Genomic DNA, 24070 nt, shown 5'->3' with positions numbered 1-24070 from the left:
ACTTTAAAACTACCAAAAGCACATTTTTATACCATTACAAATGACCAGTCCAGATGAGAACAAGCATTACAATGGGGAACCATTTTGCAGCTTGAGTCAGGTATTTTACGTATTTGTTGAAGAAAACATGTTTGTGGTTTTTATTGGAGTTGATAAGATGGCAGGGTCCAGACAACAAATCTGTTGTCTCTATCTGAACTTGCTTTCCTTGACTGTGTGTAGGGTGTGGCTTACTTGTGATAGTACTGCTATGTGAAAGGTTAAGTAAAGAGAAAGCTGCCTGTGAATCATTGCCCCTTTTTTTTGCGTCTTTAGCGGGTTTCTCTTCCTTGGCCAGGTGAGGTGGTAAAATGGAGTTCTGTCTGTGGGTGTTGATCGTAGCTACCAGTGCTGCACTGCTGATGTTGGGATGGAGTAGAAGTCACTGGTCATGGTCAGTGGGGTTTGTGTTTGTGGAAGTGATGCTGTGCTATTGCATATCAAATGAAAGTGTTGCCGTGACACTGCTGAGTGTCAGCTGGAGCTGCCTTGTGATCCACTTCACTTCAAGAAAAGAGGAAATGTTGCCCATGCAGGGCAAAGCAGTACTCATTACAGGTAATGAGCTTTAATTCTTAAATTGCTTTTTGTAACAGTCTTAATAAACCCAGTTTCTTATTTCCTGGAATTATTTATTCATAATAAGTTAATTGTGAATGAGTTTTAAATTGCCCTTTAAGTATGTTTTAATCTGCATGCGCAATACATGAGCAGATCATTCTTAAAGCTAACCTTTACTCTGGTGTGTAGTGTAATTTTTAAGTAAAATTCTAGCATTGTTTACACTGCGGCTAATTTGCTTGATTTTGAAGGTGGAAATGACTTCATACGGATATAGTTTCCATCAGTATGAGAACAAATTTAGGACAATGTGGTGTGGCGAACAGGAGAGAGCATAGCGCTCTGTGTGTGTGTGTGTTGTACAGGTTGTGACTCCGGTTTTGGCCATAATCTTGCTAAAATCCTGGACAAAGCTGGGATGAAAGTGTACGCTGGAGTGCTGGAGGAATTCGGACCTGGTGCCCAGGAGCTCAGGGAAGTTTCATCTGAACATCTTACAATCCTACAGATGGATATCACTAACATCAACCAAATCTCTGAAGCTCATACCCTTATCAAGAGTCAAATAGGAGACACAGGTAACATAAATGCAAAACAAAATATCAACTATTTACAGTATATTTTTGATTTAAAGGCTTTTTTTTTAATGACTTAAAAGTCAATTATTTATACAGATAATTGTTCGTTTTTCAACAGTGACAATTATTATAAAATGTATTTATTTTTATTTTATAAAATAAAAGACAATTCTTGCGACTTTTTTCCAGGTGAAACTACAGGCGATTTTACATTGTCGTTAGCCTATAAACTTATGTGACACTGGTAAAGCCTGTTTTGTCACTTGGCATATGCAACAGGCGTAAAATAAATGTGATACTCTAATTATAACAGCTGTGCATTGCATTAGGTTTGAAATGCAGGTGCTTTAGAGTATCTACAACAATGCACTGATTAAAGAATAATTCTTTCTGTTCAGGTCTTTGGGGACTTGTGAACAATGCAGGAGTGCTTGGATATACCTGTGATGGAGAACTTCTTCCTATGAGAATAATAAGAAAAATCCTGAATGTGAATTTTATTGCTGGTGTAGAGGTGACCAAAGTTTTCCTGCCTTTGATACGACAAGCACAAGGAAGAATTGTGTGCATATCCAGTATGTCAGGTATGTTACACTTTCCACTCTGTAGATCACTATATGACTATTTCAGCCAGGTTTGTAGTATCATTACCAATACAGGCTTTGTGTGCTTTTATCTTAATGATAAAATCTTATGTAGTGATAACACACTAACTCAGTTGTGGATACTGGCATGATGTTTTCTTTCCTGCCAGCACAAGTTTTTAGATTAAAAAAAGAGAATGTACAAGTTTTAAGATTAAAACAGCACAAGTTTTAAGATTAAAAAAAGGAATGTACAAGTTTTAAGATTAAAAAAAAGGAATGTACAAGCTTTAAGATTAAAAAAAAGAAATGCACAAGTTTTAAGATTAAAAAAAAGGAATCTACAAGTTTTAAGATAAAAAAAAAGGAATGTACAAGTTTTAAGATAAAAAAAAGGAATGTACAAGTTTTAATATTAAAACAGCACAAGTTTTAAGATAAAAAAAATAGGAATGAACAAGTTTTAAGATTAAAAAAAAAACATTGAAAAAAGTTAAAACACAGCCCAGGAATTTTGATTGGCGATTTGAGTTTATCTCGGGGTTTGTTTGATTTATAAGAAATAAAAAAATGAAAAATAAAAAAGCATTTTATTACAAATATCCTTTTTTTTCTTTTTCTTATTGCACCAATTAAATAAAACTTAATACAGCGCATAGATTTAAAAGTTTAAATGTCAAATACATTCTCTTCACTAGTCTAAACATCTCATCATTTATGCATTCATGTAAATATTAATTTCAATGGATTTTCCTAGGAGAAGTTCCATTCCCTGGTTTTGCAGCATATGGAGCATCTAAGGCAGCTGTGATTTCTTACTATGGAGCTCTGAGACAGGAACTGTCAAGCTGGGGTGTAAAAGTGGCCATTATTCAGCCCGGGGGCTTCAAGACAAGTAAGTACCTAACCAAATATTGATACACAGTTTGTATCAGATCGACACTTTTCCCCACTATATTTAATGTCCATGAATTTTTACACCAGTTTTATTCTTTTCATCATATATTTAATCAGACATTCTTGGCAATCAAGAGGAATGGGGTAAAATCCAGAAGGAGATCCTCAGCACCCACCCCTTAGAAATAATAGATGCGTATGGAGAAGAGTACATCTGTTCTATGCAGGAACGTTTAAATAATATGACTTCTCAAGCCAGTGCTAATTTCGAACCAGTTTTGGATGGTCTACAACATGCATTAGTCTCAGAAAAGCCAAAGGCCTTTTACTACCCGGGACATGCCGCCTGGGCCATTCCATGCCTACAAAGGATCTGTTCAACATGGCTGTTTGATGCCATTTTTGCACAAATGTTTACTTACAACAATTTCTGCCCAGCAGGTGTGGCCTCCAAAAAATAAAACACTCCCCAAATATGTATGCTCCATATATGCATATGCCAACATCTGTCTCCACACTGTCAAAATATGATTGTAATCTACTTGGGGCTAGATAAATCTGATAAAATCTAAATTTTATACATAATTTTCAGTTTTGTCCAATTACCATTCTAAAATGTATACTAAAGAGAATGCTGTCTCGGCAATATTTGCTACTTGTGGAAGTATGGTTAACCTGTCTGGTAGAAGACATATAATGTGTAATCTGCTCACAGCTCAAACAGATAAATCCCTGTGGCTGTTCATAACATGCATTTATGATCAAATGCCTGATTTATATTTTAAGACTTGTTTTATCTCATGTTAGGAAATAAAGGCAGCTACAGAATAACACTCAATATTCCCCATTTTCTCTGTTTTTTTTTTTTTTTATGTCTGCATAAAATAAATGTAAATAGAACTACAGAGCTCTTGACTTTACCACCAAAAAAATTCTATATAAAAAAATTCTGCTGATTATTTATTTTTTACACCTTAGAATCTATGTTCAGTTTTTGTGCTCCATTCAATGGTCAATAACTAAATCATGAAAAAACAACCAGCATGTGTTAACGCTTTAAAGACAAGACTACTACACTGTACCATGAGTTTAATGCATTTCTTTTTGTGGAATAAATACTTTTTTCATGTCTGGAAATATAATCTCAAATTCCACATATATTCTGGATCTTACACACAAACCCTAAATGATATCTTGTAATGGGTGGTTAAAAAAAAGAAATAAATAAATACATCCAACACACGTTACAATGATCATAAACTTGTTCATTATAAAGAAGGATGTACAACATCCATTTTTACTGCCATTTTACAGCAAACATATTTCCCCACTGGATGGTTGTAAAGGCATTAAAACAGAGTTCAAAATGTGTGTACATATATATAAAAAATGTTCATACATATTTTACAAAGCCTATAGAAATTCCTCAGTCCTGTGGTTTTAGGAATGCCTTCTTGGGATGCGTCTCTACAGCAGTACGGTTGACATCATCATCATCATTCTTCAGACATGTACGTTCCCGTTTTTTGCCAAATCTTCTTTTCATGCTTTCAACCAAGCTTCCATACCTATAAGGGAAAATAGCTTTAACTGACAATATGCATAAACCAAGTTTGATGGACCTGCTCAAAACCAATCGTACATATTCCTCCTTCACACGTACCTAATGGCCATATCCTCATCTGTAATATCAGTGTCCATTCGAGTAATATCCTTCTCCTCCTCTTCATCCTCCTCTTTTTTGGGAGCATTCATTAAAACCATCAACTTCTACAGAGATTTCAATCAGATAGTTTACAAAATAAGACATTTTGTTATGAAATGGGAATTGATAGTTAAAAAAATGGAGAAGAGATAACCATAGACTACCTCAACCTCAGAATTAAACCCCTTAAATGACATTCTTCCATATACCAAGTCTTCACATGGGACATAACTCCTTTCTTCAATGATGTAGCTTCTACATAAAGAAAATAACACAATTCATTTTAGTTTACATTCACATAACAGCTGTGAAAGTGCTTTTAAATGGGCAACAGTATTGTATGAAAATATTTCAGCAGGAATTCTAGTTATTTAATACAAATGTAAGTAATTATAGATGCAACAATCAACATGTAACTAGCACAATAAAGACCACATCCATATTACACAATTTGGGTCATGCGTCATTATTTTATACACCTATGTAATAAGTATGCTTCATCACCTTCCAAATGCCTATTTCACATGGGAATTATTCGTTAGTGAAATCACAACCAAGATTTAAGAATCTTACTCTTTTGCTTTCAGTTCAGGCAGGTCCAAATACCAGTGTTCATCACTTATGATCCTCTTCTCTTCTTCCTCGAGTTGTTTCTTTACATCTGCATCAAGACCTCTTTGCATGAACTGCAGAGAAATAAGGGGGAGAAAACCTTTAATAAACCATAAATCAAAACTTGAAGCATTCACTGCATGTTTCCCCAAAATCTGACATTTTTATAACCCTAATAACAAAATTAACCAGCTTGATTAAAACACAAGATTATATATATATATATATATATATATATATATATATATATATATATATATATATATATATATATATATAGGTATCTTAACGTCAAAGCTCTGACAGCTCTCTCAGTCAAGTGGGGGTTTTAACACATAGCAAACCACAAATCCTAAAAAGCTAATATTTATTGTGGATTATTGTGATGAGCTCGTGCACTCTCTCGTTCGTTCGTCTTCATTAGCCGGTGATCAAGAAGAGTGCGCGTGCGTCAGCTTTCTGTCTTTAGCAAACACTTACCTTCATCCGTAAAAGGTTTTTCGACAGTTTCGCTGAGCCGTCGTTTGACATTGTTTTGGGTTCTTGTCACCTGTCAGTTAAACAGAACAAAACTACCCGCACTGACTTTTCACTTTCTGTTTTTCCACAAAGAATTCTCCAGCTAGCAGCAAGTAAACAGGCTCCACGCGTACCTAAATAGCAAGATACACTGCGCATGCGCACAAGGCACGCGTTAGACGCACTCAATCGCAAATTCACTCGTGCAGCGACTACTCATGTCTGATATGTATTTGTATTTGTATTTTTTATTTTATTTTTATAAAATGTATTAACGTTTCTACAAAAGCATATTTTCGCCTCATAACGTAATTAAGTAAAGTATGAAGCACTCCGTACTGGTTTACAGTAGAATATGTATATTACATGTATATTAAATTATTATAACTGGTGGAATTATTTAAACATTATTGCAGAACACTGTATAAATTTCTTAGACATTTTATTTGTTTTCATGTACATGGTGCAAATGAATAAGGACTCTTTTCTTTTATATAAATTCTCATCTAGTTTATGATACTTACTGAAATTCCCAGCATTCATTTGGATAAGACCAAGTGTTAAAGGTCTTAAATGTAAATGTGAAAGTTATTTCGGTATTTTGGTTAGGCTATAAAAATAAAGAAGTGTTTGTGTACTTGAAGGACTAAAAAAAAAACAGCTGTCAGTCCATCACTTCATTACAAAATCCTTTCCACATACAAAGGTTTGTTACCTACATACATCAAATATGTATAGTGAGATTACACACTGTATTGGTACTACACAATTTCTTAATGTTTAAGACACATAAACATTTTAATGAGATATGGGTTTAAGTAAACTCTTGCACCACAAGCTGTTTTAGTGACAGAGGCTCTGGTCCATTTGATGAGTTTTGAACTCTGATTAACTCCTCTTGTAACTGAGCCACAGGAAGATGTAATTTATATCTAAGATCAACCATGGCCTCCAGCAGCGGACTACGATACCTGGAGAGTCCGTAGCGCCGTATTGCAGGCAGTGCCCTGTCTCCAGTCTGGAAAGCTGCATGAAAATTCTCCAGGTCTCTCTGGCACACCAAAAGTGCACACAGTGTTGGCACAAGCAGGGATGAATCATGAGAACACAGTTTCTCCTGGAGCACAAGTGCATTCTGAAGAACCTCGAGGGCATTAGAATACTTGCCCCCACGCAACATATTGTAAGCAGTCTTCAGCTCAGGGTGTGTAAAAAATGCTATAAAAGCAGGGGAGCGTCGGATATAGCGAAGAGAGTACAATTGGGTTATGTAGTCACAGAGAGTCACACGCCGTTCAGTGATGTTCTCTTCTGAGAAGTTGCCCATCAGCCTCTTCTTGGGCAAGGCAATATCCTCGAGCTCTTCGCTGAAGTCCCGAAGAAGCTCATGGTGAAGGTGGAGGAAATCAGAATACCGGCGCTCGATGGTCACATGCTTACAATCATAACTGCCTGATCTGATTACTATTATCTGATATACCTGTTTAAAAGGCAGAGTAAACAGTTAATGATAAACCTGTATAATGCACATAGTGACATGCAATATATACACAGATTTACTAGAGGTAATAGAGATATGAATCCGTTTGGACCATGGCTTTACTCACCACGTATCTGGAAATTGTATGTTCTATAGTACGGGCAGATGGTATCTGAAACAGCAGTTTGACAGATCTAATCCCTTGTTTTACTGCCCTCCAATGCTGCTGAAGCTCTGCTGTAGTGAGGCAGGAAGTACTGACACCAGCAGCTACATGTGAAAAACAAAATAAAAACAAAACAATTATTTACACTTATTTATTTACAATAATTAAAACACATGTATTTAATTTAACAGTCTACTATGTACATACTATCATATACAACCAATGTCCTACACACCTGGGCAAAAATGGCATAATATTACATTTTAATGTTCACAACAACAAATCATTTATCAGGAAATTAGCAATAATGTGCAAAAACACTAACAGAAAAATGTAATAGCTGTTATTCTTTTTTAATGCTGATGGCTTCATTAAGTTGATGTGTAGCTGAAAAATGTTTCCCAGTAACTTTGTGTTTAATGTGAGACCAAATATTCTCCAAATGATCAAATCTGGATTTTGACCACACCAAAACATGATCCTGATGGACGCTCTGGCCACTTTAAGGTGGTCTTTGTAGGGTGGACAGAAACATTGTCTTGTGAAAAAATTAGATCTAAGCTTCAAATATAAAACATTTTACTCATGGGAAGTAAGTATTCCTGCCTGTGCATTCCAAAGTGTCGCAGCTCACCAGTAGGATCAGCTGAAAAGACTCACATTTGGGATGGATTTTATATCAAAGATTTTAATAATTGTTGTGATTTTACCTTCGCGTACAAGAAGACATTTTAGGTGAACTTCCTTGTTTGTATTTCCTCTAAACAGTTTACTACAGCAAATTATTGTTGTTGTTTTGTTTGCAAAGGATGTAACAGACAATACTGACCAGTATCAAATGATGTCTCCTCTAGTTGCTCAGTGTTAAGAGGAAGTGTGGTTTCATCACCAGTCCTTAAATTAAACAGCTGAGAGTCGGAATCCATGGCCACATGTCCACATTTCCTCTTTAATTCTTTTCCTAAAGTAGAAGTTTCATCCATCATTACCGCATGGCGTTAAATGTAAATACACATCAACAATTACACATGGTGCTCCACTGAACAAATGCACAGAGCAGAATCTGAACTAACTACAAAAGTGAGAGAGAGAAAAAAAAAAAAACACATTTAAAACGTGCCTATGAATATGCAGTGGCACTTCTTTGTTCTCAGGTTATAATTAACAGGAATGGAGGAAGTGGTCTGATCAGTACTTTTGCTGAAAACATTATGGAAATTTTCCATTCTCTCTTGTATCTGTCTGAGCAGTTATTCAACAAAAAAATAAAAAATTGAAGAAAATGTAATTACCTGTGTACACAACGCGGAGTAAAACGTACTGCTTTCATAGCATGTACAGAATATCTCGTCAAACGCTGAACTATTAAACCATAAAAATAACATGATTAAGAGGAACTGAAACCAAACCTTGGGGGTGTCTCTGGTATCAAAGCATTCGTTAATTCAACCCCATCATCTTTTAAACCAGACGCGTATCTTTGCGACCTTACTAAACTTTTTGCATGTGTACAAACACAAAAACATTAATACAGTTACACTACAACGCAGTCTGCAGTTTTGTGATTAAGGTTGTTGTTATTCCTGTAGTTGAAACGTTTGATTATTGCACCAGGGGGCGCTGTTTCGCTAGAATATAATTTCCATGCAGAAATGTTATTATTGTGCATATTAGTGTCAGTGCGTCTGATTCAGTTTAATAAGAAATTAATGTTTAATGAAAACTACCTTTCCGACTGATACATGTTTGGAAAGGCCCTGCTGATAAAGCCGAGCTGGTTGAACCGGGGCACCCTGTTTGCTGGCTGGTATGCACTTTTAAAAAGGAAACAATTTCTGAAAAAACTCTTCCATAGTTGTATCACAGACAAGAGAGCTTTAGGGAATTTCCACCACAGTAGGGTGGCACTGTGCTATAGCAGGTAGCACTGCAGTATTAAAACTCTACATAAGGCAGAGTTCATAGTGCTAGTGATATCACGCACAACAATATTGTGCATCTCTTTTACATAATGTTGGAGTACAGTAAGTAATTTAATCATACAATAATAATATCAGCCCAAAGGTTTTACTTATTCACTTCCTGAATGTGTCACAGTAAATATTCTCAGATGACTTAAATGCCTGGCTCTTACATTTATATTAAATGCTAATTATTTACTAATCTGATTGAACAAATAGTGCTCTAAAAGTGTTTACATTAATTTTAACGGAACTGGGATGTTTTACTCAATGGATAATTGAATCTTTTCCTTATTTGGCATGTAGACTTGAATATTATTATTATATAACAGTTAACCATAATCATATCTACAGATGTTATCAACATCATGAGCATACATGGAAAACAAAGCTATTAAAAAAAAATATATATATAATTATTGCTTTTAAATACATTATAAGGGAAAAAAAATTTAGACACCCGACCAAAAGCTTTGTATGTGTTTCTTAACATCCCGTTTTACATTTAGTTCCCATTTGCTGTTATAATAGTTGTGCTCATTCAGCAACAAGGATTTAAGTAACATCAGGTACTGATGTAAACAACTAAAGTGAACCAAATTTTCATGGAGCTGGCTTTGTGCACAAGGGAATTGTCACGCTAGACTCCTAGTTCACGTGAAGAAAAAATATTTAATGCTCCTGGATCCAAAGACATCCTATATATTTGTGTGCCTCCAATTTTGTGGTAACGGTTCGAAGAACCACATATGGCTGGAAAAGTCAGCTGACAATACTTATGGTAATATGGTAATCCATATGGTGTATGAAAGCTCATCAGGTGAAAATGAAAAAGCAGAAATTTACAAAAAAGTGTATTCCCAACAACAGCAGGCTAACCATCAAGCAGAATATCATTGAATGTGGCTTCTTCAAGTCTATTTCCATTACCAGAGCAAATATTTGGCTATATTGTGTTTTAAATATGTTATTTGAACTGATGTATAAAAGCTATAATTATACTTAATATCGGCTTATTGCTGATTACAGTTGTGCTGATATTCAGTAAAACTCAGTTCTTACCTTTTATTTGTTTGTTACATTGTTGATTATAGTCAAAATTAAGCCTGATTTAATTCAGCTATCTAAATCTTTTAAATATAGAACTAGTGCTGCAACCATATAAAAAGTGTATGAGAATTATAGCGGAATAATTGTGAGTTTTAGCTGCATGACCCACAGTATAAGACAAGAGCATCTGTGTGATCCTCCTCAGCCCCACTCTTTCATACAGCCATAAGCACATAACCCCAACACTACACAGAGAACAATGGCATCAAGCAACTATTTTTAATCCATTCCATTGTTTAACGTGCCAGCCTGGTGCTAGGCATTTATTTATTAGTTTTGATACATACATTTTCTATTGTTCAGGACATAATTCCTGTTTTGTTCCACAGATGCTGGGTTTGTGCGCTCTGTCCGTGCCAGCTGTGAGAAGTGTTACTGTCTCATTGTGGTGCTTGGTCCATCTGCTGAATAGCTAATAGAATTTTATCATTTAAATTTACAGTAGTGTTGTCATATGCCCAGGAATAGGACAGAGCAGATGTGTTTAAAACTGAACTAATGTGAAAAAATCTGACATATTTTCATATCGGTACAATTTGTATTTGTAAATCACAGATATCTTGCTGTCGAACTTCTCGGAACGTTCTGCTATTGCGGATGGTTCAACATGGATATTTAAAAGAATTCCAAACAAGATGCCCACATCTTAACCTTTTTTAGTGGATAATTCCAAATTATTGTTGACTTGCTGTAATCCTTAAATCCATGATGCTCAAACTGAACATCCTCTTTAAATATTTACTATTTCTCCCTCGAAACTAATTCAATCTTATTTTCTGAGAGTGTGTATGCTTTCTTCATACATAATCTTCATACATAACATTCTTTTTCATTATGAATTGTAAAATTGTAAATAATAAATTATTAAATGTATGAAAAGGTACATTTACAAGATAATTTGTAGTGTTTGAATAGCATGCTTTATATTAACCATTAAATATTAACTCTACCTTTATAATTGTCTATTAAATTAAAAACTTTATAAAACCTTTCTTTTCGTTCTCCTGCACACATTGTTGGGTGATAACTAATAGGATGTTTTTCCACTGTTGAATTATTGACCCTCAGTCTTGTGTAATTTCTATCTACAGCTTTTTTTTTGCCTTTCCTACAGATGGTTGCTCACTCTGTTGTTTCCCAATATTATTAACTAATTTTATATATCCTTTATCATCCTACAAAACAAAACACATGTCTAAGTGTCCATTTGACTCTTTGGTATAAAAATGTATACTTCGGATCTGATCTGATACAGGACATAGACACTTTCATTTAAAAGTAGCATCAAGTCATCAAGTTGAATCACATATATAGATTTAAATGCTGCTAAATTTACTATCACTGATACTGTACATTTATTTTCCTTCACATACACTTGAGAGACTGTACTACACTTAAACAGCCTCAATACCATCCTGCATTTTCCATAACAATGACGCACACTGATTTGAATATTAGGTATATTGTATGTATGTAAACACAGTTTACCTTCTGCACAGTCATATATTTATGCACAAATATCAGTTTATCTTTCTGCTTTATACACACGTTCTTTGTCACATACACACAAAAACCACATTCTAGCAAAGTCCTCACAAGGGCTCATCAGTCTCTAAATTATCACACCATCTGACTGCCCAGCTATAATAACAATAATGGAACAATAGAGTACCAGGGTATGAGAGAGATGAGGAATTTATAAATTTACATTATCTCAGTCGTCTGCTGAAAGTGATTCTCTCAATATGCATAAGAACACAAGGTTGACATGTCACGAGGATTTTATAAAACTTTATAAATAATGATATTTTTTTTAAAGCACCATGCAATAAGGCAACATAGTAGGTAAATGTAAATGAGTGTGAATGAATGTTTTCTGAGTATTAGCTATACAGTTAAACTAGCTGTCTAGTATTGTATGTCCCGTTTATTTTATTGAAATCTTAAAAAATATATATATACCGTATTTTCCGGACTTTAAACCGCTACTTTTTCCCACGCTTTGAACCCCGCGGCTTAAACAACGAAGCGGCTAATTTATGGATATTTCCTGTGTTTTTCCCGGTTTCACAAACTTCAAGCCAAAAAACTGAGCGACATAACATTAGACCAATGAAATTTCCGAACGGAAACGAAAAAACACACCTCACCCGTGTTCTGAGCTGCACGGCATCGGGAGAAAAACTTCCACCGGGTGATTTTTAAAGTACGACGATGCCAAAAGAAAAACTTTTGAGAGAAATTGTTGTGAAAGGAAGGAGGAAGACAGTGAACAATGACTTTCTTGGTAGGCTACTGTTTAGATACAAGCCGTTGTAATGTGTTGAGTCTGGGTCATGGGATAGCTCACTAACTCCAGTTGCAACAGAAATCATATAAGCACAGACAGGTTTACAAAACTCGTGCTTTTTTATTTTTCTTGGCAACAGCTTACAGGTTAGTCAAAGAAACTTAGAAATGAGCATCAGACAATAATAAACACATATCCCTGGTCTTACACATACGCAGTAATACCGGAAAAAATGCAGTGGCAGGCTATTTCCAAAATACCGCTATGCTCTTAAAGGAAGCGCAACATATTTCACCTGTTACACCGTGTGTAACGTGTCTTTCGTTAAAGCCTGTGTAAAGTTCATTAGTTTCAGTGTAGACAGGTGCTGCTTATTTATGTTCAAAATAAAAATATTTGTAAAATTCAGTGGGTGCGGCTTATATTTGGGTGCGCTTAATAGTCCAGAAATGACGGTATATAGCTAGGGGATATAGCTAGCAGCTATATTGGACAAGCCTTCTCAATGTAAATTCACAATATTCCTATTATTTTACTAATGTTTATTACAAAATATAAACCTGTCACCTGAAGCTAGTGTATAAGGTGTAGTGAAGGTATTAATGAAATATAAAATAAATTAGTGTATTCATGCTCTAGAACAAAGCTAAAGAAAATAAAGAAAAATTAAACATGTCTTGGTTAGTTGACTAATGTTTTTGGTGATAAAAATTTTATTTAATTTTTTGGTTGTTATTTTTCTGTGTCTCTGCTATACTGTTCCTTGAAGACTAGCATTAATGAAATATGACTCTCTGTCCCTCTGATGAAGGCATTGTAGGCCTTATTGCTCCAGCACATTTCTCCTTTACGTTTCCTGCCACTCAAAGGACTGCTCTTTACACCATCCTGTTCAAGCTGGTTTGAGACAAAATTCAGTGCTGTGTGGAATAACTAGACACACTGTCCTTGAATGAAGCTTCTCCTTTACTGAGAAAGAGGAGCAGCAGGGTTGCTGTGGCAAAGAAAAAGGAGAGGAAAGTAAATTCTTCTATAAAGGGCAATGTCTCATGGGGCTTGCTATGCAGCTATTATTCTGTGGCATGTGTCTGGAAGCCCTTCACTGGTTTGGTAATCTATTAGGATTAGCAACTCTTCAGGATTGTCTTTAGGGCTCTCACAGGAAAAATAAAACATTATTTCCTTGAAATTATTTAATAATAGGAATAAATTAATTGCAACATACAGGGTCACAAAAGTCTCCATTCATATGGGACTCTATATGCCAGCACTACGTATGTTGTGCCATTGGCATTAAAGTTTGTGGGCATTAAAATCTCAAGTTGGTTTACAACGACACTCTTTTTGAATGATCTCTACATGTATTCGATAATCCAGGAGCTTCTTTAAAGTCAGCCAGTGTTTAGTTTAAGTTGGTGTGAAAATGAAGAGTTTTTCACACAAATAAATAAACCTGATGATGGAGGGTCCCAGAAAAAAAAATAGCAGGGTCAAAATCCTGGCCATAGGCAAATCATAAGCATTTGTTAAGGTGTACAGAGGCAAAGATTGTATTTGTAAGGAAGTGGAGAGCAGGTGTGAAATGTATGATATGAGACCATGATGGCAACTCTGGACTGGAATTGAGAGGGACAGAAAACCCCCAAAATCCCCTTAAGGAAAGATCATTCCCACGTGTATTATCATCATTGTCAGTTGGGGCCTGAGAACTATATCCATGTCCGTGGTAAGAAGCAGGACTGTCCCTCTTGGGCACATGAAAGCAAATCTGCACAGATATGACATTGTCACTTTGATAAAAAAAGGGAATATTTATTTAAATGTCTATAAAAGGTTTTTAGACTCTACAGTTAAGTTATGCTGTGATTTTTGTTTTAATAAAGATTTTATTAAAAGCTTATTAGTAGAAAATTATTTGTACATAGCTATTAGCCTACATTAAATATATTATATTGAGTACATGTATTTATTTGGCTGATGCGTTCATTCATAGTGACTGACAGCTGAGGCAGGATACAACTGGATATGATTTTGTTGTTTGCTCATGGACTGAACATTGATCATATAAATGTGCTAGGATTAGAACTCATAACCCTAACCCCACTCATCATTGCCTTCACATCATTTTATATTTCCCCAGAAAATAATCCAAATTAATATAAAGCTGGATTGTTGCTTTTAAACTTTCTAAAGTAAACATTTTTATGTTGACTTTATTTTTATATGTTTGCATTGCTTATGGTAACTTTAACAGAACATGTTTGATATATACAATATCAAAGTATACAGGAGAGGTAGATTGATTAGCAAGCTAATCTTGACTTTATTGACTAGGATTAATTAAAAGCAACCATTTTGTCCACTTATAGCAATATATTTATATATTATTATATATCAAATGTGTTAAACTATTACTGAAGATGTCCATTGGTTGTCCAAGGGTGGGCACAAACATCAGCTGGTCATTTGAAGTGTACAATTTTGAAGAAACCTCAACAACAAGGAACACATTCATCAATTACTTCACAATCAGATCCTATGGTTGATATCTATCTGCTTTGCCATCTGCATGTGGAGGTCCTATCTTGTGTCTAGCTCCTTCTCTCCCACTGAGCACCAGCTGTCATAATCTAATCAGCTAGGCCATTTAAAACACATGGTAAATTGTGTTCTTCCTCCCCATATACACTCCTTTATTTCTTATTATAACACTTGCATATCAGTCAAGAATAAGTTAAAATAGCCATTAAATTGCCATGAATTTCAAAATGGAAGAACACAAGTTGAAACAATTTGCTTTTTGCCAGATACTTTACACTCCTCAGATACAGGAGACAAACTCCTTTTGCTGCAAAAAGTTGCAAATATAACTATTCTCTCTAGAACTTACTCCAGCAAGCACAGCCTGACCCCATAGTCATGAAACAACTGACTAAGCTTCTATGACTGATATGATCTGAGCCATACGTGCAGACAGCACAAAGCCATAATCACAGTGTTATCAGTACCAGGGTTTGGGGTGAATAGGTTTAAGCCCTGGTAGAGATTTAGCTGTTCTTCTGTTATTGAATATTTCCATTGTCAGGCTAACAAAAGTGTGATGATCGTGCGGAAAATGCTTACAAAGGAATTGCTTTCTTTGCATTGTAAACTGCACACTGCATCAGCAGTTTTGAAAAGAAATTTGTGATAATTAGAAATTCGTTGTTTTGTTTGGCATTTATGAGTCATTACAAAAAGGTGCCAGGACCAATTATTATTATTATTATTATTATTATTATTATTATTATTATTATTATTATTATTATTATTAATATAATTAAATTAGCATTATCATTATCATTGTATTTACATTTTTTACATAAAAGAATTAATGTATTTGTCTCTTAATCTTAATTCATGCATTTGTCTAATTTCCTCAAGAATTGCATGTCCATTTCACTTCCTGACATGCCTTCCTGTTTTAATCAGACACTTACTCTCAGACTGCTTTAGGGCATTCCATCTGTCTGAGTCAGATATGTATCTGGTGAGTAGAGTGGATGTGTTTTGTACTCAAGCCCTTGTGTTTCATTCTAGGTGATTGCACATTTTATAATGCTAATGGGCACAGGCTGGTGTTGGGTTTCCCCTGTCAGCTGGCCACTGCCACCAGGACAAAGTCTTAATGGGGCTGACGGCTCACAAAGCAGGACTTTTTTCAGCATGATGTTTGGTATGTGAGATTGTGGTTCTATTAGTGGCCTTTATAAGTCAATTGTATTTGATGTCGGTTAAATTCCTTTCTCCACTGTATCACCATGGAAAAATTAGCTCCTGCACAGAGAGTATCTATAGAAAATATTAAAATGTTTCTATACAAAAGAATTCACAACATAGGTTACGTGTTTTTGCTCTTATGCATTTATGCACTTATTGCTCTTATGCCCATAAATGGGGGTAATTATTATTTATCTTTCTAAATGAATAATTGTTATTAAGCAAAAAAACTAAAACAAAATAAAATAATAGAATACAATACTTGCCTACACTTTGCAAACATTCATTGTATGGTGTTTTTTAAAAGCCATGAGAGTAGCCGATCTCTATGAATAGTACACCTTTTAAATGAATAGGCCTTTTTATACTGTTAAGGTAGCACAAGTGTGATCAACTTACATTGGCAAAGATCATTCAGTACAGCACAATGTGTTATTATAAGTGGGTTTATTGAAATGTAAATTCAGTGGACAAAATGACCCAGATTTATATCACAAGTGAAAGGGCATGACTTTTGCTGTGCAGTTGAAAACAATGCAGTATTATGTTAAGTAAACTGTTAAGTATATTCTACATAAAACTTACAACACACAAGGAATTGTATGAAAACAGACAGTAAGTTGGCTACAACATATAAAAACGAATATCTCCCAACAGTCATGTATACTAAATAAAAATTTGATGTCCTAATTCATATATTCTGACATATAATACTATGATTATATTATATTACAATTTGTGAAAACCTGTTATAGCACCAAATTTGTCACATTTTGGTCAGTATATATATATATATATATATATATATATATATATATATATATATATATATATATATATATATATATATATATATAGTAGACTGTTGCATAAAAGTATCATATTAAAATTAACTAATAAACAAACAAATAATAATAATATTTTTATATTAAAAAATAATAACAATATTAATAAGAAACTGTCTCTTTTTTTTTATGTTGATTGAGCTATGATTTATTTAACAAATTCAAATAATAGCAATACCAAACTCTACATATCAATAATAATAAATATCATAACTAAAAAAATGAAGAATCTTATTAATAATATTTGTCATAGATTATTAAACTGTATAAAAGCGATCTAAAAAAAATACAGCTAATTGATCCATACCAGTGTTTGAATATATAAAGGCAAAATACCTACAAAGAAAATCATGACAATGTAAACGGTAAAAAAAAAACATTCTGAATGTGTATTCACAACTAAAAATCTATTGTAATCAGGTAATGAATGTTTTAATCTTAGGAGCAAGGTACAAGAAAAATTAATCAGTTTTACTCTCCTCAATAAATGGTGTAATGTGAAAACATGGCCCATTCTCACCAAGCCTCTCGATTAAAGAAACATCTATTTTCGTTTTTATATTATATGGTTTTTCTAGACTTGCTGTGAGTCCACCAATAGGTGAGTTTCCTCCACGACCATCAGAATGGGACACTTGTGGTATACTTCCATTCTGTATCACAGAGATCTCTTGTGGTATACTTCCATTCTGTATCACAGAGATCTCATTGGTTTTTAATGCTAAGCCGGTAGTGAGAGGTGCTGTGATATACTGGTTCCATAAGCCAACAGACTCGTTACTGACAGTTTCTTTTGGGAGAGTGTCTGGGATTTTCACAGGATTGGATTTAAGGACTGTAAAAGGACCTTCTACAGAAAGCCTCCGACCTCGACGTGCTGGAGAATTGCTCCACATATGGGTTCCCATGTGAACCTAAAAGACACAAATAAAAAATAAATAAATAAATAAATATAAAAACAAGGACTTGATGGTGCCTGACAAGTTAGTGGTAAAATAATGCCAGTTTGAGTCTCAGAGCCTTTTCATTCTAAATACCAAACTTTTAAAAGTATTAATTGCACTTTTTACTCAATATTATCTGTGTTCTATTTTTTTCTAAATATTCCTTTTCAGATTGAACAGATATATATATATATATATATATATATATATATATATATATATATATATATATATATATATATATATATATATATATATATATATATGTAACTAACTAACAAACTTAATTAATTAACAAATAAAAATCTGTGTGTGTGGTTGTACCTTCAGATTTCCTTTGGTAGTGAATGCACGTCCACAAAGAGTGCATGCAAAAGGCTTCTCTCCAGTGTGAGTTCTCTCATGAATTTGCAGAGCACTAGAAGAAGAGAACGTTTTCCCACAAGTGCGGCAGAAATGCTGCTTGAAGGTTTTCCTGGATGGAGCAGGTGGTACTGAAAGATCTGTCAGTGAGGGTGCTGAGGAGGTCATCATACCTAAGACTTTATCTTTGCAATCTTTATTTAAGATGTTGTTGTCTTCCATCTTTATTTTTGAGCAAACTAAGTGTCTCATAGAGGGATGTGGTGATTTTAGTGGAGAAGCAATATTCTCGCTGGCTTGTTCAGATAACTGTAAAGGTAGATCGTGCAACTGGTGTGTGAGCATGTGCTGTTTTAGGTTCCCTTTGGTTGAAAACCCCCTGTTACATGCATGGCATCTGAATGGTCGCTCTTTGGTGTGACTGCGATAGTGAATGTCCAAGGCACTCTGACAGGCAAATGTTTTGTTGCAGACATCACATGCATTGTTCTTAGAGGTTCCCTGTTCACCAGAAGGAAACTTGATGGTCATTCCTCCTTTTAGGGTATCAGTAGATGTTGAACTAAATGTCAAACTTGGCAGTCCTGTACTAGTTAGCTCTGAATTTAATGTTTTCTGGTAAGTCTCGTCTGTAAATTTTCTAATATTGTCCAGTAAAATCTTTTCAGAAAAAGAGTTCAAAGAATACACAATTTCAGGACAAGCAGGGCTGTTAGATTGTTGGTTAGTATGGTCATTGTATGACTTGAGAGACAAATGATATTCCTCTATTGACACATTCTCCAACTTTCTATTTATTAAATCCTTCTGTTGCATATTTTTTTCTGCTTCAGAGGTCATAGCATGTGATGATATAATAAATGAACATTGACTGTCTTGGGAAAATGCTGCATCTTTAGAGGCTGGAAAACTGTTTTCTATATCCATGTATTCATCTGAAAGGTTCTCTTCTATGTTCTTCTCTTCTACTGAGCATGTATCAGGCTCTACCGATTCGTGGCAACTTTCTGGAAGTGTAACACTAGTTATTTGTTGAACCATGTGCGTATGTATGTGCTTTTGTAAAACCATGGCATTTGTATACTTTTCTTGGCAAATAGGGCATGAATGCTGCACTTTCAAAGGTAGCATGGCACAATGAATGCTGTAGTGTGTTTTAAGGTTGCCTTTGGTCGTGAAAGCCCGTCCACATATCTTGCACTTGAATGGTCTCTCGCCGGTATGTGTGCGGTAGTGCATTTTAAGGGCACTCTGACAACTTAATACACGATGACAGATCATACACTCATTGGAGTCTGTGGTTTTCTTATCTATTTTCTCGACCAATTGCTGAAGCTTGGTGGTTTCTGAAGTGTCCATACAATCTAGTAAACACCCAAATGGATATTTTGGTTTGATATCCTCAAGTTGCAGTGGGATTGATGAATTTGTAGGGTTAAAAGCATTGCCACTAGTGTTGTGTTCTTCTGAACCACGTCCAGATGAACTCAGGTATTTTATTTCTTGATATTTTCCATTTAAATTTGTATAATGATCATTGCTGAAATCCTCTTTATTGTTGTTTTCGCTTTCAAACATCTCAAACCCATTTGAACCACTAGCGCCAGGACTATTGGGTATGCCAACTGATAACACTTGTGCCTCTCTTTTAATTATGCTTGGAAGACTTGGCAAAGATGAAGTTAACAACAAACCAGGTAGGCTGGTCACAGATGGTTTGCTGTCTAACCACTTGGATGCAAGCTTATCTGGCAGCATGGACATACCATATGGGATGCCAGTACTTGTTGGAACATTGTCTAAGTGCTCTGGAACTGGATAAGGATTCATTTTTATGTTTGGATATTTTTCTTTATGACGTTGAAAGTGAACTTTAAGGTTTCCCCGTGTTGAAAACCGATTCCCACATATGTTACATTTGTATGGTCTCTCTCCTGTGTGGGATCGTAGATGTATCTGTAAAGCACTGTCACTTCCAAATACCTTGGCACAAAATCTGCATTTGTGTTTAAACAAACCATCATCAAAAGCACTTTTGTGTCCAACTGAAGTCATATTGGGCATTTTGCCCTTCCTTTGCTGAGCTAAAGCAGTCAAGGCATTCAAGTCCTCCACAATTGCCTTAATCCTTGGCAATGAGTTTCCAAAGATGTAATTTCCAGTTGGACTCTGAGGTAGACTGAGATAATTTGTTAAATTGAGTGAGCTATCAGTTGAAACCTGGGATAGTAAATGGCTTGTTCGACTCTGCTGTTCAGAAAATGTGTCATCATGGTCAGACGTTTTTTTAGATGGATTTATGACAATTTGGCTTTTGTCTGTTTCTATCGTTTGAGTGATATCTGTGACACTTAAGAGTGGGGTATCATCGTTGCTGTATAATACTGCGTTCTCAAGTTGTCTGACTTTGTTAATGCTGGCAGACTGATTCACAAGGCTTTGTGCTAGCCCTGCAGCTTCCACTAGCTGCTGGGAGAGGTGTGAGCTAAGTGTTATTAGGGGGCCGGTCTGAGATATCTCTGATGTACCTTGGCAGGTGCCGGAGGGTGCAGATGTGTCTGTATTATGGGCTGATAACAGTAATACGTTCTGTCGTATTTGCTCAATGAGCTTCAGCTGCTGCACCTGCTGTCGCTGCACAGCAACAAGTTGCTCAATCAGATTCATACTGGTCATGTTGCAATTGGTAGGACTACTGCTGTTAATCACTGCATTCAAACATACATCCCGAGAGAACTGAGCCACCGCCACTTTTGTACTTTCTAAATTCTCAATGACGACATTGTTGCTGGTGGAGGACAATTTACTCAATTCAGGTAAAGAGTGTGCTTGAGGCAGAATTGTTAAGCTGGTAATGCATGTACTCTGCTTTTCTGTATTGTTTTTATTATCTGATAAATAACCTGCATTGTCACTGTTTCTGTCAGTCACAGGCGATTTTCTGTTTTCTTCAAAAATGTTGTTGTATAATCCTTTATTATCTTCAGTACTGATGCTGTTGTTTGCTTGGTCCTCCGCACTGTGTGTAGGTGAACTGAATGTGAAAGATGAAGACGGAGCGGTCGAACATCCATTTTCATTCACTATTAATACTGGCGGATTCTCAAAGCAACCCATTTGATGCTCATGGAGATCTGAGATGCTTAAAAACTCAGCGCAGCAATTCTCACACACATGGACATCACAAGCCTGTGAGCTGTTATTGTTTATGTGGCAGTCTGCATTGTCTTTGGAGAACAAAATAAGAGAATTGTTAGATGAGCCAATAATCACAAATGAAAATACTTTGGTTAAATGCAAATGTACACACAGCTACTAAAGAATAAAGAAGACAACACAATGAACGTTATAGCAACAAAAAGTTTTGCATAATTCCTTTCACAGAAATTCGTTCATTATCGTAAGGGTAGTATCATTTTAAAAGTAGTCAAATAGTGTAGGTTCAGATAATAATATTAAAACAAATTGAAAATGGTAAAGTTACATCATTTTAAAGAAGCATTTCTCTAGATATTCTTTTTTTGGATATTAAATATCCAAAACTAATATTTTTTTCTTTATATTTAGATAAAATTCAAAGCTTTAGGTTTCCCATTTTGATCATAATTTTAGTTTAACTTTAAAAGTTTGACCAGTTCTTAAAAATATATGCTGTTACAAATTCATAGTCAAAATATTAAATTACATTTTTTGTAATATATTTTTTGTATCATTTTTTAACAAAATAGAAGACAGTATTTTAACATGATTAAGATGAATACTCTTTTAAATAAACGTTCGTAAACATTAACTAATGCAATATGCTGAAACATTCTGAAGGACACCTTCATGCAACTGAGTGATGCCATATATCAAAAACACACATGAGAGAGAGAGAGAGAGAGAGAGAGAGAGAGAGAGAGAGAGAGAGAGAGAGAGAGAGAGAGAGAGAGAGAGAGAGAGTTGTTAGTGCATTGTGATGCTCACTCTACCATATAACAATCCTTTGGGGAAACGAAGCTCTATGTTTTTAATACCGTTAATACCGAATCGTGTAGGTTATTTTCAGCAATCGTACATTTTTCACATGTTTACATCATTTATTTGCTGCTGTTTGAGTCACGTGCTCGCTTTTCTGAGACTTACCTAGGTGTAGAGGAGGATCCATGTGGACACACTGTGGCTTCGCCTGTTTTCTCCGCGACATGCCGCTCATCTAACACTGTCCCAGTAATTTCCCCTCTCCACCACTCACAATCACACTATCAGTACACGGATCTATAGCTCACTGTAGTCTTGCTTTTGTTCCTTAAATCCAGCTGCTTCACTGAACACATTTAGACTGCAACCTGTATACTGCATGCCATCTAAACACACTTTTACACACTCTCACACTTTCCCAAAGCTGCGTGATTAAACCCACAAGCAGACATCATCAGAAATGTGTTCTTTGACATCTTGATGGGGGTAAAAAAAAAAAACGCCTGCCCCCTTCCTATTGGTCAGTAGTACAGGGAGGCTGGGTTTGGGTGGAGTAAAGCAGCATGATTCAGAGATGAGAACTCAGAATCAAAACAATGCCATCACAGTACATCCTTTTAGGTGAAACCTTATACATTACTGATTTTTGTCGCTGTAATTACCGTGTATCCAATTTAGACAGCTTGCACGTCAAATGCACAGGTTTTCTGTAAAATGAGCTCTGAGCTCTATAAAATCTGACTGACCAAAAGTTGTTACATTTATTTTACTTGTAACTCAAATCACAGGATTAATATTTGAATGTCTTCGTTTTAATACGAATATTTGATTATATACATTAAAACTTATCAAAGTCAATATTTTAGTATCACATCAGATACTAAAATATAAAATAAACGTTATTTAACAAAGATCATGGTGACACTTACTATAAGAAGAGAACAATTTTATACTGATGGAAGAAGTTTAGGGTTCAGTTTTCGTTTGCCTGCAAAACACCAAAAGGTTTTAGAACAAACATTTTTTTAGGACGAAAGTCAGGTTACTTTTTATTATTATTATTATTATTATTATTATTATTATTATTATTATTATTATTATTATTAAAAAATTTAACTGTATGTAGTAAAAGTATGATGTACTCTTCTTTACTAGATATTAGACATATTTTTGTGGTAAACCTTTCTGTGACATCCTCAAATTATTTATTTCAGAATTCTAACAATAACTCTGGTCAATATCACCATACAAATGTAATTCTTTTTTTAAATATAATAAGCCAGTGGGGTTTCTTTCTTCCAGTTGTGGTTGATCTCTCAAAATGCTGCTCAACATTTTGTGCTTATGCTACATTTTCATAGTCATACCTCCCACTTTTATTTTTTTGCTTTTGCTAAGTTCATTGTTCTATTCAAACTGATTCACTTCAAAAAGCAATGATTGACTATAACTGACTTACAAAGGAGGAGGTAACAATCTATCCTTAACTGAAACCAGTATTTTACAGGTTTTTATGTAGGTCAGGTATGGAATTATATTTTGATGAATGAATGATGTTTTATGAAACAATAGTGTCACACAAACAAATGCCTTCTTATCAGTCATCATCTTTTACTTTTGTAGACAAAGGTGTGTTGACCCAAACATACTACCTAATCGGTCTGGAATTTTCCTTTAGTCTTTGATGGGTATAAACA

At 35.0% G+C, this 24070-nt stretch overlaps 4 protein-coding genes across 6 annotated transcripts; 1 reads left to right on the top strand and 3 right to left on the bottom strand.

Moving 5' to 3' along the window:
* Positions 1-238: 238 nt before the first annotated feature.
* hsd17b2 (hydroxysteroid (17-beta) dehydrogenase 2) lies at positions 239-3904 on the top strand. Its single transcript, XM_083547609.1, has 5 exons — positions 239-597; positions 966-1178; positions 1577-1762; positions 2520-2657; positions 2777-3904. The coding sequence occupies exons 1-5, from the start codon at positions 351-353 to the stop codon at positions 3118-3120; spliced, it is 1128 nt and encodes a 375-aa protein (XP_083403735.1). The 5' UTR covers positions 239-350; the 3' UTR covers positions 3121-3904.
* Positions 3761-5648, bottom strand: mphosph6 (M-phase phosphoprotein 6). The gene is made up of 5 exons (XM_083547610.1): positions 5457-5648; positions 4938-5050; positions 4529-4619; positions 4323-4429; positions 3761-4227 (listed from the first exon to the last, which is right to left on the bottom strand). Exons 1-5 carry the CDS (start codon positions 5505-5507, stop codon positions 4086-4088), a joined length of 504 nt encoding a protein of 167 aa, XP_083403736.1. The 5' UTR covers positions 5508-5648; the 3' UTR covers positions 3761-4085.
* A 275-nt stretch (positions 5649-5923) lies between these two features.
* On the bottom strand, positions 5924-8717 carry snx20 (sorting nexin 20). Of its 3 annotated transcripts, none has more exons than XM_083547606.1 (4): positions 8434-8717; positions 7971-8102; positions 7103-7245; positions 5924-6975 (listed from the first exon to the last, which is right to left on the bottom strand). In XM_083547606.1, the coding sequence occupies exons 2-4, from the start codon at positions 8065-8067 to the stop codon at positions 6310-6312; spliced, it is 906 nt and encodes a 301-aa protein (XP_083403732.1). In that variant the 5' UTR covers positions 8068-8102; positions 8434-8717; the 3' UTR covers positions 5924-6309. The 3 variants fall into 3 exon arrangements, with proteins under 3 accessions (XP_083403732.1, XP_083403733.1, XP_083403731.1); XM_083547607.1 differs by having other exon boundaries at positions 6288-6975; positions 8551-8717; XM_083547605.1 differs by lacking the exon at positions 8434-8717 and having other exon boundaries at positions 6288-6975; positions 7971-8231.
* An 8633-nt stretch (positions 8718-17350) lies between these two features.
* Positions 17351-22821, bottom strand: sall1b (spalt-like transcription factor 1b). Its single transcript, XM_083545733.1, has 3 exons — positions 22539-22821; positions 18375-21640; positions 17351-18020 (listed from the first exon to the last, which is right to left on the bottom strand). Exons 1-3 carry the CDS (start codon positions 22606-22608, stop codon positions 17568-17570), a joined length of 3789 nt encoding a protein of 1262 aa, XP_083401859.1. The 5' UTR covers positions 22609-22821; the 3' UTR covers positions 17351-17567.
* Between the last annotated feature and the right edge of the window lie 1249 nt (positions 22822-24070).

Source organism: Silurus aristotelis, assembly GCF_946808225.1.
Source record: "Silurus aristotelis genome assembly, chromosome: 7".
In the NCBI taxonomy this organism is placed as follows: domain Eukaryota; kingdom Metazoa; phylum Chordata; class Actinopteri; order Siluriformes; family Siluridae; genus Silurus; species Silurus aristotelis.
Note: the sequence above shows the minus strand (reverse complement) of the source record. Positions and strands in the feature narration are given on the sequence as shown.

Coding starts and splice junctions, on each gene's coding strand:
- hsd17b2 (XM_083547609.1), top strand. CDS start 351: ATGGAGTTCTGTCTGTGGGTGTTGATCGTAGCTACCAGTGCTGCACTG. Junction 598..965: donor CAAAGCAGTACTCATTACAG/GTAATGAGCTTT, acceptor TGTGTTGTACAG/GTTGTGACTCCGGTTTTGGC. Junction 1,179..1,576: donor GAGTCAAATAGGAGACACAG/GTAACATAAATG, acceptor CTTTCTGTTCAG/GTCTTTGGGGACTTGTGAAC.
- mphosph6 (XM_083547610.1), bottom strand. CDS start 5,507: ATGTCAAACGACGGCTCAGCGAAACTGTCGAAAAACCTTTTACGGATG. Junction 4,620..4,937: donor CCTGAACTGAAAGCAAAAGA/GTAAGATTCTTA, acceptor TTCTTTATGTAG/AAGCTACATCATTGAAGAAA. Junction 4,228..4,322: donor GATGAGGATATGGCCATTAG/GTACGTGTGAAG, acceptor TTTCCCTTATAG/GTATGGAAGCTTGGTTGAAA.
- snx20 (XM_083547605.1), bottom strand. CDS start 8,127: ATGATGGATGAAACTTCTACTTTAGGAAAAGAATTAAAGAGGAAATGT. Junction 7,246..7,970: donor GGAGACATCATTTGATACTG/GTCAGTATTGTC, acceptor TTTCACATGTAG/CTGCTGGTGTCAGTACTTCC. Junction 6,976..7,102: donor ATACAATTTCCAGATACGTG/GTGAGTAAAGCC, acceptor CCTTTTAAACAG/GTATATCAGATAATAGTAAT.
- sall1b (XM_083545733.1), bottom strand. CDS start 22,608: ATGAGCGGCATGTCGCGGAGAAAACAGGCGAAGCCACAGTGTGTCCAC. Junction 21,641..22,538: donor GGATCCTCCTCTACACCTAG/GTAAGTCTCAGA, acceptor TGTTCTCCAAAG/ACAATGCAGACTGCCACATA. Junction 18,021..18,374: donor CTACCAAAGGAAATCTGAAG/GTACAACCACAC, acceptor TGTGTCTTTTAG/GTTCACATGGGAACCCATAT.